Below are 17,542 nucleotides of genomic sequence, written 5' to 3'. Positions count from 1 at the left end.
ACAAATCAAGCCTTGGTAAATTTAAGAAAATTGAAATCATTTCAAGTATCTTTTCCGACTACAATGCTATGAGACTAGATATCAATTACAGGAAAAAATCTGTAAAAAATACAAACACATGGAGCCTAAACAATACACTACTAAATAACCTGGAGAAATCAAAGAGGAAATAAAAAAATACCTAGAAACAAATGACAATGAAAACACGACGACCCAAAACCTATGGGATGCAGCAAAAGCAGTTCTAAGAGGGAAGTTTATAACAATACAATCCTACCTCAAGAAACAAGAAATATCTCAAACAATCTAATCTTATACCTAAAAGAACTAGAGAAACAAGAACAAACAAAACCCATAGTTAGTAGAAGGAAAGAAATCATAAAGATCAGATCAGAAATAAATGAAATAGAAACAAAGAAAATTATCACAAAGATCAATGAAACTAAAAGCTGGTTCTTTGAGAAGATAAACAAAATTGATAAACCTTTAGCCAGACTCATCACAAAAAAGAGGGAGAGGATTCAAATCAAGAAAATTAGAAATGAAAAAGGATAAGTTACAATGGACACTGAAGAAATACCAAGCATCATAAGAGACTACTACAAGCAACTCTATGCCAATAAAATGGACAACCTGGAAGAAACTGACAAATTCTAAGAAAGGTATAACCTTCCAAGACTGAACCAAGAAGAAATAGAAAATATGAATGGACCAATCACAAGGAATGAAATTGAAACTGTGATTATAAATATTCCAACAAGCAAAAGTCCAGGACCAGATGACTTCACAGGTGAATTCTATTAAACATTTAGAGAAGAGATAACACCCATCCTTCTCAAACTCTTCCAAAACATTTCAGAGGAAGGAACACTCCCAAACTCATTCTATGAGGCCACCATCACCCTGATACCAAAACCAGACAAAGATACTACAAAAACAGAAAATTACAGAAAATATCACTGAAAAATATATATGCAAAAATCCTCAACAAAATACTATCAAACAGACTCCAACAACACATTAAAAGGATCATACACAATGATCAAGTGGGATTTATCCCAGGGATGCAAGGATTCTTCAATATATGTACATCAGTCATTGTGATATACCATATTAACAAATTGAAGCATAAAAACCATATGATCATCTGAATAGATGCAGATACAGTTTTGACAAAATTCAACACCTATTTATGATCAAAACTCTCTAGAAAGTGAGCATAGAGGGAACCTATCTCAACACAATAAAGCCCATATATGACAAACCCACAGCCAACATCATTCTCAATGGTGAAAAACTGAAAGCATTTTCTCTAAGATCAGGAACAAGACAAGGATGTCCACACTCACCACTCTTATTCACCTTAGTTTTGGAAGTCCTAGCCATGGCAATCAGAGAAAAAAGATGTAAAAGGAATACAAGTTGGAAAAGAAGAAGTAAAATTGTCACTGTTTGCAGATGACATGATACTATATGTAGATAATCCTAAAGATGCCACCAGAAAACTACTAGAGCTAATCAATGAATTTGGTAAAGTTGCAGGATACAAAATTAATGCACAGAAATATCTTGCATTCTTATACACTAACAATGAAAGTTCAGAAAGAGAAATTAAGGAAACAATCCCATTTACCATTGCAACAAAAAGAAAAAAATACCTAGGAATAAACTTACCTCAGGAGGTAAAAGACCTGTACCCAAAAAACTATAAGACACTGATGAAAGAAATCAAAGATGACACAAAACAGATGGAGAGAGATACCATGTTCATGGACTGGAAGAATCAATATTGTGAAAATGACTATACTAGCCAAAGCAATCTACAGATTCCGTGCAATCCCTATCAAATGACCAGTGGCATTTTTTTACAGAACTAGAACAAAAAAATCTTAAAATCTGTATGGAAACACAAACGACCCCAAATAGTCAAAGCAATATTGAGAGGAAAAAATGGAACTGGAGGAATCAGACTCCCTGACTTCAGACTATACTACCAAGCTACAGTAATCAAGACAATATGGTACTGGCACAAAAACAGAAATATAGATCAATGGAACAGGTTAGAAAGCCCAGAGATAAACCCACGTACCTATGGTCAACTAATCTATGACAAAGGAGGCAAGGGTATACAATGGAGAAAAGACAGTCTCTTAAATAAGTGGTCCTGGAAAACTGGACAGCTACATGTAAAAGAATGAAATTAGAACACTCCCTAACACCATACACAAAAATAAACTCAAAATGGATTAAAGACCTAAGTGTAAGACCAGACACTATAAAACTCTTAGAGGAAAACATAGGAAGAACACTCTTTGACATAAATCACAGCAAGATCTTTTTTGACCTACCTCCTAGAGTAATGGAAATAAAAACAAAAATAAATGAATTGGACCTAATGAAACTTAAAAGCTTTTGCACAACAAAGGAAACTCTAAACAAGATGAAAAGACAACCCTCAGAATGGGAGAAAATATTTGCAAACGAATCAATGGACAAAGGATTAATCTCTAAAATATATAAACAGCTCATGCAGTTCAATATTAAAAAAACAAACAACCCAATCAAAAACTGGGCTAAATAGATACTTCTCCAAAGAAGACATACAGATGGCCAAAAGTCACGTGAAAAGCTGCTCAACATCACTAATTATTAGAGAAATGCAAATCAAAACTACAATGAGGTATCACCTCACACCAGTTAGAATGGGCTTCATCAGAAAATCTACACACAACAAATGCTGGAGAGGGTGTGGAGAAAAGGGAACCCTCTTGCTCTGTTGGTGGGAATGTAAATTGATACAGCCACTATGGAGCACAGTATGGAGGTTCCTTAAAAAACTAAAAAATAGAATTATCATATGACCCAGCAATCCCAACACTGGGCATAAACCTAGAGAAAATCATAACTGAAAAGTACATATGCATCCCAAGGTTCACTGCAGCACTGTTTACAATTGCCAGCTCATGGAAGCAACCTAAATGCCCATCAGCAGACGAATGCATAAAGAAAATGTGGTACAGGGCTTCCCTGGTGGCGCAGTGGTTGAGAATCTGCCTGCCAATGCAGGGGACACGGGTTCATGCCCCGGTCCGGGAAGATCCCACATGCCACGGAGCAGCTGGGCCCGTGAGCCATGGCCACTGAGCCTGTGTTTCCGGAGCCTGCGCTCTGCAACGGGAGAGGCCACAGCAGTGTGAGGCCCGCATACCGAAGGAAAAAAAAAAAAAAAAAAAGAAAATGTGGTACATAAAAACTTGGAGAACCTGAATAAAGTATAGACTCCATGTGATAATAAATATATCAATATTTGTTCCTTATTTGTGACAAATGTACCTTACTAAATGTAAGATGTTAATAATAGTGGGAAATGGAGGTGAGTTATATGAAAAGTCTCTGTACTATTTTTATAATTTTTCTATAAATATAAACTATTCTAAAATTAAAAGTTTATTAAATAATATAAATTTTCTAATAAAGAAAATATACCATTTTAAAAATGAAAAGGCAACTTGTAATTTGGGAGAAAATATTTACAATAAACATATCTAACAAAGGATTTTTATCCAGGATATAGAAAGGCCACCTACAAATCTGTTTATTAAAACAACTCATAGGGCTTCCCTGGTGGCGCAGTGGTTGGGAGTCCACCTGCCGATGCAGGAGACACGGGTTCGTGCCTCGGTCCAGGAAGATCCCACATGCCGTGGAGCGTCTGGGCCTGTGAGCCATGGCCGCTGAGCCTACGTGCCCGGAGCCTGTGCTCTGCAAAGGGAGAGGCCACAACAGTGAGAGGCCCGCGTACGGCAAAACAAAACAAAACAAACAAACAAAACTCATGAATGGCTATGAAAGTGTATTGAACATCATTGGCCACTGGGAAATGCAAATGAAAACCACAATGAGATACCATATTACACTAGCCAGATGCCTAAATTTAAAAGACTGACAATATTTAACAAGGATGTAGAGGAAGTGGCATTCGTTTTCTGCTGGAATGTAAAAAGTTATAATCTCTTTGGAAAACTTTATTGAAAAGTTACACATATATCTCAGATATTCCGCTTCTTGGCATTTACCTGTGAGAATGAAAACATGCCTACCAAGAGATCTTTTTTACAAGAATATCCATGACAGTTATGTTCATAGTAGCTGAAAACTGCAAACAATCCAGAAGGTCATCAACATGAAATGAGTAAATATCATTTCTTTGCATGTAAATTTTATGTAAATGTATAAGGTACAAGAAAGCAGGATTTATCTTTGCTTCCTCACCTCTGTTTCCTGAGGACAAGCACACAAACTGGCATGTGGATGCTCTCTTTTACATCTTAAAATGAATGAAGTGTTTGTCATTCTAATCTTCACCTTCTGTCTTAAAAACCTAGACTGATTGGGTTTTCATTACAAACGTTCAAAAGAAAATTTTGCTTCTAGAAAAATTTAATAGGTAAAAAGAATTAACGTAAGATGAACATGTTGTTAAGCATGTAAAAGTAAGCATGTTGTTTTATAGAAATATTTTAAATACCACAAAATGACTGTATAGATGGATTGAGACAATCAATGCATAAATCAAAGAGTAAGTAAATAAATGTAGCATGCTTATCAAAAGAATTATTCCTTTAGTCTGGATTTATTTTTTTCATGTACAGTTGTGATAATACTAAAAAATCATCTATCAAATTTAAGGCAGTGTATTTCACACTGAAAGCAGTCTTTGAAGGGAGTAAACTTTTGTTTTTTTTAGTGAAAGTTCTGGACTCTTTCCTTACCTGTTTTTAAAAAGGAAAATACCTAAAGGCATAGTTTTCATTACGGTTCACTCTGTGTGTTGTACATTTCATGGGCTTTGACAATGCATCATGACATGTATCCGCCATTATGGTATCATAGCAAAAATGTGGTCCACCTGCTCATCCTCGGCCCGCACCCCAAGCCTTGGCAGCCACTGTCTTCACAGGTTTGCCCTTTTCTAGAATGACATATTGTTGAATCATTTAGTATGTATCCTTTTCGGATTGGTATCTTTCACTTAGTAATATTTATTTAAGGTCCCTTCATATCTTTTTCATGGTTTGATAGCTCATATCTTTTAGTGCTGAATAATATTTCATTGTCTGGATGTCTCACAATTTATTGATCCATTCGCCTACAGGAGGACATCTTGGGTGTTTCCAAGTTTTAGCAATTATGAATAAAGCTGTTAGAAATATCTGTGTGCAGGATTTTGGGTGGACCTAAATTTTCCACTCATTTGGGTAAGTCCCAAGGAGCACAATTGCTAGATTATATGGTAAGAGTATGTTTGGCTTTGTCAGAAACTGCCAAACTGTCTTCCAAAGAGGCTGTACCATTTGGTATTCCCACCAACAATGAATGGTCCTCTTGCTACCCATCCTCACCAGCATTTGGTGTTGTCAGTGTTCTGGGTTTTAGCCCTTCTAATAGAAGTGTAGCGCTATCTCATTGTTCTAATTTGCATTTCCCTTAAGATTTATGATGTTGAGCAACAGTTATATGCTTATTTTCCATCCACATATCATCTTTGGTGAAGTGTCTGGATATTTTGCCCATTTTTAACTGGTGTTTTGGTTTTCTTCTTGTTAAGTTTTAAGAGTTTTTATGCATTTTGGATAATAGTCTTTTATAAGATATGAGTCTTTATGAGGCTGTGGCTTGTCTTATTCTCCTGACAGTGTCTTTCACAGAGCAGAAGTTTTAATATTAATGAAGTCCAGCTTAATCAATTTTTATTTCATAGATCGTGTCTTTGGTGCATCTAAAAAGTCATTGCCAAATCCAAAGTCAAGTATATTTTTGCTAATTTTTTAAAAACAAGATTAATGATGAAGACAAATAGCTCTTGATTTCCACTCTGACAAGTCTACTACAAAGTAATATTATTTACAACAATGATAAACTACTACCGTAGCCAAATAATGACTTAAAATAAATCAAATATTTTAAATGTTCATATTTTCCGCCATTTCATACATTCTTCAAAAATAATTCTCAGAAAACATATTGTGAAAACATATTGCAAAATCAGAAAAAAATACACAGAGATATTAAGCCACACTTTCCTCAAAGTACCACCTTATTTCTCTCCTCCACTCACAAAAATTTCCCCAAATAGTCTGTACACAGTACCCCTAAATCCCCTTCTTATGCTTCTTCTTCACTTACTCCCTTGTGGTTTCTGCCCCATTAATTCTACTAAACCAGATCCTGCTAAAGTCACCGGTGGCATCTGTTTTCAGGTCCACTGGGACAGTTCAGTCCTCACCTGCCCTGTAAGCACCGCTCTGTCTCTTAAACACACTTCTTCCCTTCAGTTTTCTCTCCCCTATTCATCCCTGTGTCCTTCTAACTGCACTGCCACTCTGCCTCAGTGCCTGTTGCAGACTCTCCTCTGCTTGACCTTTAATGCTGAGGGTCTGCAGGATTAGGTTTAGGTCCTCTTCTCGTTGTCCATTCTATTTATAAGTGACTACATCCATCCCCATGTGCTCACTACCAGATACACAGTAAAGAATTTCAATTTAATACTTGCACCCATGGCATTTGTTGTTTATTGTAGACACACTTGCCCAATAACCAGTAAAGGCTTCTACAATTACATACCTCCCAGGCACCATAGAAAGGATATCTATCTTTTTTCCCCTAAAAATTATCTGTATCTAAGTCTTCTGATGTGAGAACATAATTTCCCCTTACATTTTTTTGTATTTTTTAATATAATTGAAAATTGTAAAAAATATATTTATATTATTATTATTATTTTTTTTTTTTTGCGGTACTTGGGCCTCTCACTGCTGTGGCCTCTCCTGTTGCGGAGCACAGGCTCCGGACGCGCAGGCTCAGCAGCCATGGCTCACGGGCCCAGCCGCTCCGCGGCACGTGGGATCTTCCCAGACCGGGGCATGAATTCGTGTGCCCTGCATCGGCAGGCGGACTCCCAACCACTGCGCCACCAGGGAAGCCCTATATTATTTTTATGTCTCTTTCTCTATGACCGAAAGTTTCAACACAGAAGCTACCATATTAGGTTTATTCACCTGTGTTTCTTAAAGACAATTCCACAATCTGCCACTTTGATACTTGATTAATATATATGACATGAACTGAATGAATGAATGAGTAGCTAAGTATTACGATCCATTGCTCATTTTTTTTTAGGAAACCAGGTATTGGATTTAGGTGTAAAGAATAAGCAGACTCAGGAGTTTTCTTTGGTAAGAATTTAATAAATAAAAAATACAAATTTAATAAAATGGAAAGGTGAACATATTTTCTAAATCTTAATACAATGTAAAGACAAATATCTTTTATATAAAAATATAAATATAAATATGATAAGATACAAGAATAAACCTAAATAAATAAACAATAAATAAATAACATCAGGGCAGTCATCCCTTAGGGACTAATGACCCTGGAGCTGAACTTTTTAACATATCCTTGCTTAATACTACTGACAAAAAATTTGCTTAATTAATTCAATAAATTTTGTGGCTAAAGCAGAAATGAGAACCTTCTGAAGTGATCAAAGACATATGTACACGGGTGATACGGCATCTCAGCCAATGAGAATCATTTCAAAGTGACCCCAGGTCACCCTCCATAATTCTCTCTTTTTTTAAGATTTATTATTTAATTTATTTTTGGCTGCATCGGGTCTTAGTTGCAGCATGCGGGATCTTCATGGAGGCATGCAGGATCTTTTGTTGCTGTGCGCAGGCTTCTCTCTAGTTGTGGCAGGTGGATTTTCACTCTCTAGTTGTGACATGCAGGCTCCAGGGTACATGGGCTCTGCAATTGTGGCGCATTGGTTCCAGAGTGCACAGACTCTGTAGTTTGCAGCATGCAGGCTCTCTAGTTGAGACGCACGAGCTCAGTAGTTGTGGCACACGGGCTTAGTTGCCTTACAGCATGTGGGATCTTAGTTCCCTGACCAGGGATTGAACCCATGTCCCCTGCACTGGAAAGCGGATTCTTTATCACTGGACCACCAGGGAAGTCCCTCCATCCTTAATTCTTAACCTTTCTTGCAAGTTGGTTGATGAAGAGAAGGATCTCATGATTCCCAAGCTGACAATTTTCCAGGCACAATCACTGTATTTCTTCTCTTCAAGGTAGAGATGGATTCCCTGGAAGTACCTCCTCACGGCCAGTGTAGGGCCCACCATTCCCAAGGCAGATTCTTCCTCTCTCATTGCCTGCACCAATCAGGTGTCCAGGTCCTCCAGCTGCCGATGGAGTCCAGTATGGAGTTTGTCCAGGAGGGAGGTATCCCAGGCGGCAGAGGAGCGCTCTGTGTGGAAGAGGCGGAAGATCTGCTGGAGCATCTCGTGGAGGACAGAGGTGGCCTGGGCCTTCAGGAGCTGGCTGCCATCCACCATGTCGTGGGGGAAACTGAAGTCTTTTCTGTCCTTCAGACAGAAGCGAGGGGAGATTCTCCTCATCTGGCTCAGGAGCATGAAGTCCTTCCTGCTAACCAGCATGTGGTTCTGAGACAGGTCGCAGCCCAGAGATCCACCAGGGCCGTAGCTGAACATCACCAGGGCGGTCAGTAGAGAGAGCACGAAGGCCATGGGGCAAATGAGGCTGCTGCTGGCCTGGCTGAGATGGGCGTCTGGGGGAACCTTGCAGGTAGGTTCTCTGACGACATTCTTTCTAAGTAAGGCCATTAAACGAGGAACATTTCTCTACACTGTTTTTGGTTTCATTTATGTATTCTCCATATGATCTAAGACGATGTCCTTACTCTAAAACATTCATTTTGAAATAGAAGTTTAATTTTCCCAGTAAACTTCAGATATGTCCATCTAAATGGGTATTTATCCATCAAATAAGAAATATCTTTGTCTTAAAGTCAGAAGTGATGTAGGTGTGTAAATATATCCTCCCTCCCTCTCTCTCTCTGTCTCTCTCTCTGTCTCTCTCTCTGTCTCCTTTTCATGCATAAATATTGCTCTTCTCTGTTCCAGGAACAAATTTTTAACCTTGATCTTAGGCTCCATTTTTACCCTCTTACTTTACATCGGAAGGCAGGCTTCCTCAGTCCTTATGGTTTCTGTAGTTGCTTAGGGATTTACCAGACCACCTCTGGAAACTAAGCTTTTTATTTATTTTTTCCTCTTGCGGTATGTGGGCCTCTCACCGTTGTGGCCTCTCCCGCTGCAGAGCACAGGCTCCGGACGCGCTGGCTCAGTGGCCATGGCTCACGGGCCCAGCCGCTCCGCGGCATGTGGGATCTTCCCAGACCAGGGCACGAACCCGTGTGCCCTGCATCGGCAGGCAGACTCCCAACCACTGCGCCACCAAGGAAGCCCCAACTAAGCTTTTTGAAACAAAAAAAAAAAGCTTATTTACTGTTTGATTCACAGCAGAAGCTGATGATTATAAGTGAATAAGCTTGTCTGATGTTTCTCTTCCTTCTAGAATGCATTCGTGCAGGTGCATGTGGTTATGCTGCAGGGGACCACAAGGTGAGGACTATTACAGACATCACCCTTTCTTTCCACCATTTTCTTACTGGTGACCTATAGTCCTCCACAGGCTGGGCCAATACCCCCACCAGGAATCCTGGCCCTTTTCAGAGATTATGGGTGTGGAGATCCTAACTCCAAGAGAATTGTATTTCCCCAGCAGCACCTCACTCACAAGGGAGAGATCACTTCTAGTCACACTCACTCCTCTAGAGTGACAGAGTCCCCTTCCTAACCTCCTGGACTCCCACCCTGAGGGCAGGCTCACCACATCCCGAGGACTGTAAAATCTCTTTGCTGTGGAGGGGCTTGTTTATTTGTTGGGAAAATAATTCATCTTCCAGGACCCTCACCCTTGACCCTAGAGTGTTTGTGTAAAGGACCCTAGTCCTCAATGGTGACCTTCTCTTCTCCTGACACATGTCCCCAGGTATCAAAAATGTCAGCAGCCCTCAGATGCTGAGAGCAAAAGTGTGTTTCCTCTAAGCAGGTAGAAGAATTATCCATTTCTAATTACTTCACCTTGAGCAGACACATAATTGTTATTTTGCCAGGTATGAATTTTATTATTGAATGCTTTTACTTAAACTGTTGAACACTTGTGATGCTCAAAGTTTCTGAGCTGGGGACAGGAGATTCAATGATGAAGTTTTCTCTCATTAGATGCTTATGTCACAGAAACCAGTGACCTTCAGTTGTTCAATCAGTTGATGCCACTGGGCTTCTCTGTTCCCCTCTGTCTCCCTCTGAGAATGCAGGGCAGTGAGGCCCAGGCTATTATGTTGGGGAGAAATAACCTTCCTTCCTTTATTTGTGTGTAATTTTTCATCTAAAATTTTGTAACTTCTTTTCCATTAGTGGCTAATTGGACAAGATTTGTCTTGCTGCTCCTGCATTTAGTTAGTTCTAATTCATGATGAGGTAAGAACAATAAAGGAAAGTAAAGAAAGGCAAAGGGGCTCCAGTTTCTATCATTTTCAAACTTCAGATATTTTGTTTCTCATTGCAACTTTCTCTAGAAAGTAAAATTTGAGAGTTGCTTTGTGGGCAAAAAGAAAACAAATGTAAGTCTGATTGTCACAAAAGTGAAAGGAGGAAAGTGATTTTCTGCTGACAAAATGGTGTATTCTAACTTAGGAAACTTCAGTGCAGCACAGCTGGGGATGAGGCTATGGCAGAGGGGAAGGATGAGGCCAATATGAATAACAGGCAGGAACATGGCTACTTCTGCCAGAAGCTCAAAGAAGACCAAGTCTTGGGTCAATTGACTGCCTTCAGCTTTGCAAGACCAGCCGCCTGATTTTTCTTTCATTTAATCCACATGTGATCAGTTCTGAGGAGAGAGGGAAGAAGTCACACTCACAAGAGACTGACAACTGGAACCCCAGTTGTGAGAACACTAACCATCTCTGGAAGGATCGTGGAGATCATGATCTTGCTGAGCATCTGTCTAGGTGATAAATCCACTCAGGCAATGAGAAGAGTGCTTTGAGAAAACTAGAATTAAAGGAAGGGAATTAGATGATTCCAAAAGTTCCTGATCTTAATCTAGATATGGTGATCATGATATTAAAAAATAATAAGTGAATTGTACTGCATGATTATGGACTAGTCACTTTCTAAGTTTCTTAAAATATTAACTCAATCTTCTCAATAACCCTATTTGGATTCCATTCACTTATGTGGGATGAAATGTAAATCTGGATGGATGAACTCTTTCAAATGTACCAAAGATCCAAGTGCAAACCTTAGGGAGAGTCTTTTAATGACTTGTCTGGAAGAGCCCAGTAAAGAGAAGGATAAAAATGGAGGTGGGATTTAGGGACCAACGAGAGGCCATTGCATGAAATCAGTAAGGGAGGAGAGTGAGATGACAAAGGATCCTTGATTCTGCTTCAGATGCCAAAGGATTGCTGTCTGTTGTTTTGTAGGGCAACATAGGGTGTGGTCTGAGTTAACTGAGAGGAATTCTAAATTCTGAGGAAAAATACACAAAATCCCTATTAAATGGTTGGAAGGGAGTAGATTTTTTTGCCAATTGTAAAATGTCTAAGATTTTATGAGTGATTAACTTTTGAGTTTTCTTGTGACTTTAAGAATGAAGAAAAAGCACCTAAGAATCTCCAGCCATATGAGCTCTGACTTTTCTCCTTCAGGACCTCACTCTTCCCAGGAGACCACTTTAGGTCAGCCTCCTGTTCTCATTGTCAATGAAGACACATCCATTTCTCAACTCCAGCTCAGATGGGACATCCTGTTGTCTACTGATAGAATCCAGTGAAGAAGCTCTTCTCTTTTTTGTTCCAGGCATTGGTTCAGATGTGGGTACTGAGGAGACCTTAGGTATGACCAAGACGGAAGAGCATATGCGCTTCCTAGACAGAAGCAGTGAATGTTTTTAAAGGGCTCCTTAGCAGGGAGAGTCTTGATTGATCTCCAAAGTCAGCTACACTGCCTTGTATATTTGTTTTTATTTATTTTTCTAGCCTCAGCCTATTAAAAATCATAAAACAAAACTGTAGGGTAGGAATAAAAATATTATTAAAAACAGCATTAATTAATAAAATGAAATTTTAACAGTAATATAGAAGTGTTATTTGCTTATTTTTTGGACCCTAATTCTCAGGAATGTTTCCAAATCTTTAAATGTACCTACTCAATGCAGTTTACACCAGCTGGAAGGAGAAGAAAGATAGTTGATTCATGAATGTCCTCTTTGCACAATGCCTAAGTTAAATGATTTTTCACAAAAATCTTTGTTTCTTTTAGAAATTGTAATAAGTATGCACATTATTGATGTACATCCTACTGGGAAGCCTCTACCCCACTGGTTGCTGAATGTATTAAAATCCCTGCCTCTGTCCCTTCTAGTTAAGTATTGTTTTATTTTATTTTTTGTTGTTGTTTTTCAAAGAGGCTATATCAGGATTCATTTCAAGAGGTCCTTGGATTGCATTGTCCCCAGGAATATCTTTCCCTGCTCTGTGATAACTTGCTGGGTCCTAAGGAGGAAACAAGTTTGCAGCTGGCCATGAGTAACCTATGTCCTTTCCAAGACTCCACAGGATGCTGTGGTATCAGTGTCACCCATGCTGGGGACACTGCTAGTGGCCAGGCATTTTTGCAATAACCCTGTGCTCTCAGCATCCACTTCATCTTTTCATTCTCTGAAAAGGAGAAATACTTGCCTCAGTGCAGCTCATCTGTATTGTTCCATGTCCTGAGGACCTGCTGCTGTTCCAGTGAATGCTTTAAACATCTTTGCTGCTGACTTTCCACTCCATGTTTTCTGTACTTTGGGCTTTTGGAGCAAATGAGATCCTGAACAAGGTAAGTTCCTCCTAGTACGATCAGCACATGGAAGTGTCCAAATAGAGGTACAGATCAGCTCCCGGATTCTCTACCAGTTCAGTGTTGGGCAGGGTTCCCTCTATTTACTGTGTTTCTCTGAGAGGCTGGACAGTCTGGATCTGCAGTGCTTGGCAGGCGGAGAGGGTGGAGTCGTGGCCACCTTCACACCCTTACGCCCTGTGTGCTCACAGGATCCAGATGCTTCAAGCTGGCACTGCACTGAGATTGCCTGTCACAGCTCCAGGGGACCATGGATTCCTGTGCCCCTTCTCCAGTCATGTTGCCCAGGGACCTATGTGTGCTGCGTTAAGCCCTCACTAAGTGCAAGATACTCTGCTAAGTGCTTTCATATTTGGTGGTTCATTTAATACTCACAATAACAACTGTAAGAATACTTTTACCTTACTTTATATTTGAGGAAACTGAGGTTCAGGGAAGTTAGGTGGTTTCCTCAGGATCTCACTTATGTCCTGGTAGAATTCTTTATGATATATTATAAATAATTAAGTTTCATCTTGTGCAGTTCTCAAAACCTTTGCTTTCTTCTTCAATGCTTTCTGAAGATCCTTTTTCCCTGGTTCACTCCTAATTGCATTAGCCACTCCATCTCTGTGCCCTTTGCAGGCTTCCCTTCTCTTTCTCAGCCTTAAAAGTTGAAGGTCCTCCCTCATAAGCATCAGGTCACCTCATTCTACACCCTTCTCTTAAGGAATGACATGACATACATTACCATACCCTGATTTGCACAGTAATATCTCCAGGATGTACATTGTTGCAGATTCCAGAACCACGTATGCATCTACGAATGGGAACTGGTTTTAGATGTTTGTCAGACACTTTGTAGACTACATCTGCTTTTCCCCTTCTTGATAGGCCTCACTCAAGCTTCTGGTGAGAGAATCCCTTGTCCTCTATTTCTCATTGTAACATGAAACATAAATGAAATTCATTAAGTGTGATTACTGTTTCTATATCTTTCTTTTCCAGACTGAAAGCTCCAAGAAAACAGGCTTTGTATTTGCTTTTTTTGACCTCTGTATTCTCAGAACTATCACCAAATCTGACAGAGAAATATGCCACTTTAAAATATAACCAATTGGGAAAACGAATGAGTGGCTTGAATTCATCATCCATTTTTCAATATGGGTTGCAAATTTAGCTATTTCTTTTTGCAAGAATAGACAACCAAGATGTCTTCTGAGGAATTATTTCATAAATTAAACGAAAAATAATTTGATATAAGATAAAGGTGAACAGGGACTTCCCCAGTGGTCCAGTGGGTAAGACTCCACATTCCCAGGGCAGGAGGCCTGTGTTCTATCCCTGGTCAGGGAACTAGATCCCACGTGCATGCTGCAACTAAGAGTGCACATGCTGCAACTAGGAAGTCCGCATGCTGCAACAAAGTTTCCCACATGTGGAAATGAAGATCCTGCGTGCCGCAACTAAGACCCGGCACAGACAAAGAAAATAAATACATATCAAAAAAAAAAGATAAAGGTGAACATATGTTCTTATTATTGTATATATTATAAAGTTGAACACGATACTATATGAACAAAACAATTTTAAATACCATAAATAGTATTACTGAGATAAAGTAGATGAATGAATATCTGAATACATTACAGACCTTAGCACATTAATTACTGATATTTTAAACTCCTGGTCTGAAAATTCCAAAATCTCTACTATTACTGGCTCTAGTTCTAATGCTTGCTCTGTCTCTTCCAACTGTGTTTCAAATCTTTCAGTATGACTTGAAAGTTTCTGTTGAAAGTTGAACATGATGTACCGGGTAAAATGAACTGAAGTACATTGGCCTTTAGGGTGAGGATTTACACTTTTCTCGCTAGGATTTGGACTGTGTTTATGGTTTGCCATAGCTGTAGGTGTTAGAGGCTAAAATTTCCTCTGTGTCCATGCTTTTCTCTCCCCTGTTGTCTTTGGGTTTCCCTAGAGTCTTCTTCTTAAATAAAGACTGACCCTGCAGTTCTCTTCAGTTGTAATCCCCTGTTATACAGGAACCCTGTTGACTGTGATGGTAAGTATTGGGGAGGGGGAGCGCTCTATAATCTCATGATTATGTATCAGGTTTTGGTGAGTCTGTGGCCCTGGGCTGTGACCTTCACAAGTGTTTCTCAGATTTTTACCACCCTATTTGGTGAGGCAAGGAAATTAGAAGGATTTGGAGTTAAAGGTATTTCCCTTCCCCCAGGTGGATTAGGCTCTGGTAACAGAGTTTCCCTTGAGGGCAGACCTTTGTTAAAGAGAACACACTACTCAGAGTATTTCAAGATGACTGCTTTTCTCTCCTTCTGCTACAAAAAAGCAGGAGATATTTCTCTGATTTTCCCAGTGAGAACCTGGTGGGATTCCTACAGGTAAAACTCACAAAAGTGTGGGGCTCCACTAATTCTGGACCCCTGGAGTTTTGAACTCTCAAGCTCATCCACTAGGATCCTCCAGCAATTCTTCAATTACAGTTTTAAGTGTTCCTACCAACACTCGTTCCACCTGCAGCCTTCTGCCCCAGGTAACCTGGGATTCTCTGAATCCTCCTTTCTCTCAAGCTATCAGGGAGTGCTTTGCCCTGTGACCTCAATTTTTGATGGATTTAAGAAGAGTTGTTGTTTTCAATACATTCTGCACTTTGTTGTTGTGAGGACAAGAATGATGACTTCCAGGTGGGTTACATGTTGAACCAGAAACCAAAAGCTCCCCCAGTCTGTGGATAAATTCACAGTATCAGTATAGCTCTCTCTTGAAGAGTAATGCCCATAGAGACATACCTTTTAACAATGATTTTGAACAATTTAACTCAATGCATTTCATGGCTAAAGCAGAAATAAGAGTCCTGAAAGGGACTGAACATATGGACATGTGACTTAGTGTATAAGGTACAGAGAATCATTTCCAGGTCCCTTTCCTTACTTATTGTCTTTCAATTTTTTTTTTAAATAAATATATTTACTTAATATTTATTTTTATTTTTGGCTGCATTGGTTCTTGGTTGCTGCGCGCGGGCTTTCTCTAGTTGCGGTGAGCGGTGGCTACTCTTTGTTGCGGTGCGCGGGCTTCTCATTGTGGTGGCTTCTCTTGTTGCAGAACACAGGCTCTAGGCACACGGGCTTCAGTAGTTGTGGCATGTGGGCTCAGTAGTTGTGGCCACCAGGGAAGCCCCTCTTTCAAATTTTTGATGAGAAGAACGATCTCATGATTTCTACTCTGACAACTTCTCAGAGTCAGAGTTCCTCTATTTCTTCTCTTCAGATTGAGAGGGATTCCCTGGAAGTAAGTTGTTCATGGCCAGTGTAGGGCCCTCCATTTCCAGGACAGTCTTCCTCCCCGATCACCTGTACCAAACTGGTGTCCAGGTCTTCCAGCTGCCGACAGAGTCCAGTGGGAGTTTGTGCAGGAGGGTCGTGTTTCAGGAGCGCTGTGTGTGGAAGAGGTGGAAGGTGAGCTGGGACATCTTGTGAAACGTGCCACCACCTGCCATCTCCCAGAGGAGATGTCCTTCAGTCGGCATAACAGAGAAATCCTTCTCATTTGACTCAGAAGCATCAGGTCTTCCTGTGAACCAGTCCATGGCTCTGAGGCAGATCCCAACCCAGCCCAGGGGTCAGATGCTGATGCAGCTAACAAGAAGGAGGGCCCTCACAGGTAGTGGGCATTAGAAACCTTGGCGATTCTAGCAGCCTGAATGAGGTGTGTGTCTGTGTGAGTTTCTTTGAGGGGCTTTCTATATAAGTCTCTCAAATTCAGAACTCAGTAGTTATCATTTTTGGAATGTTCCTGTACACTTTTTATCTTTTTTTCCCTTCACGTATGCTCTAGACTAGAAGACATCAGTAATTTATATCATTCTTTCATTTTGCTTCGTTTACATTGAATTTGCCTTAAGAAACCTCAGATGTTTCAGTATAAGTGGATTCAAATGTTTCCAAAGACGAAAGTCTTTTCATTAAACTCAAACTTATGTCTACGGTGCTTTCTTGCTAACAGCAGCGCTTCACCTCTGCTCCTGGGCTCTGTGTCTGCCCTCTTTATTTTGCATGTCAGCCAAGCTGCCTTGTTCTTCTGGATTGGTCTTCTTGAAAATGGATTTATTAGACCCGTTTGACAAGTAACATCTTGTCTACATCTTGTGCACCATTGTATCATTAGCACAGAGTTCATAGTAATGTCTCAAGATAATTAGTAACAAGTAATAGTCTCACTTTTTTCCATCAGACTTCACATCAGAAGCTTCTATTAACCTCCCATCAGAACCTTATATTAAAGCGATTAATAAGCATCATTAGATCATTCAGTACCTTTTTACTGAGCCTCTTGATTCACCATTCCCATGTCGCAGTGAAGATGCAGGGTGGTGAAGATGTAAGGCATGTGATGCTAGAGAAAAGTTTCCTTCTTTTCACTGCTGGTTTCAGAGTCATAATTTTACATGTTCTTTTTTCAGTCAGTATTGTTCTGGGCAAGGGTTGTCTTGCTGCTTCTGAATTACTTTCTATCCCATTTTGAAATACGAACCAAAACAGAGAGGTAAAAGTGGAAACATAAAGGGGTCCATACCACTGTTTTCCATAATTTTCAATCCGTCATTGTTTTCTTTCTCCATTCACCTTTCTTAGAAAGCTGTCATTGGCTTTGGATGCACTGAGGTAAATGGAAAACAAATGCAAAACGGACTATGA

At 39.8% G+C, this 17,542-nt stretch overlaps 1 protein-coding gene across 1 annotated transcript; it reads right to left on the bottom strand.

Annotated features, from left to right (window-relative positions):
- Positions 1–8,000: 8,000 nt before the first annotated feature.
- On the bottom strand, positions 8,001–8,690 carry LOC131760813 (interferon omega-1-like). Its single transcript, XM_059070922.2, is given in 1 exon segment — positions 8,001–8,690. A coding segment is annotated over 1 exon segment (690 nt).
- Positions 8,691–17,542: the final 8,852 nt, after the last annotated feature.

Source organism: Kogia breviceps, chromosome 8 (genome assembly GCF_026419965.1).
Source record: "Kogia breviceps isolate mKogBre1 chromosome 8, mKogBre1 haplotype 1, whole genome shotgun sequence".
In the NCBI taxonomy this organism is placed as follows: domain Eukaryota; kingdom Metazoa; phylum Chordata; class Mammalia; order Artiodactyla; family Physeteridae; genus Kogia; species Kogia breviceps.
Note: the sequence above shows the minus strand (reverse complement) of the source record. Positions and strands in the feature narration are given on the sequence as shown.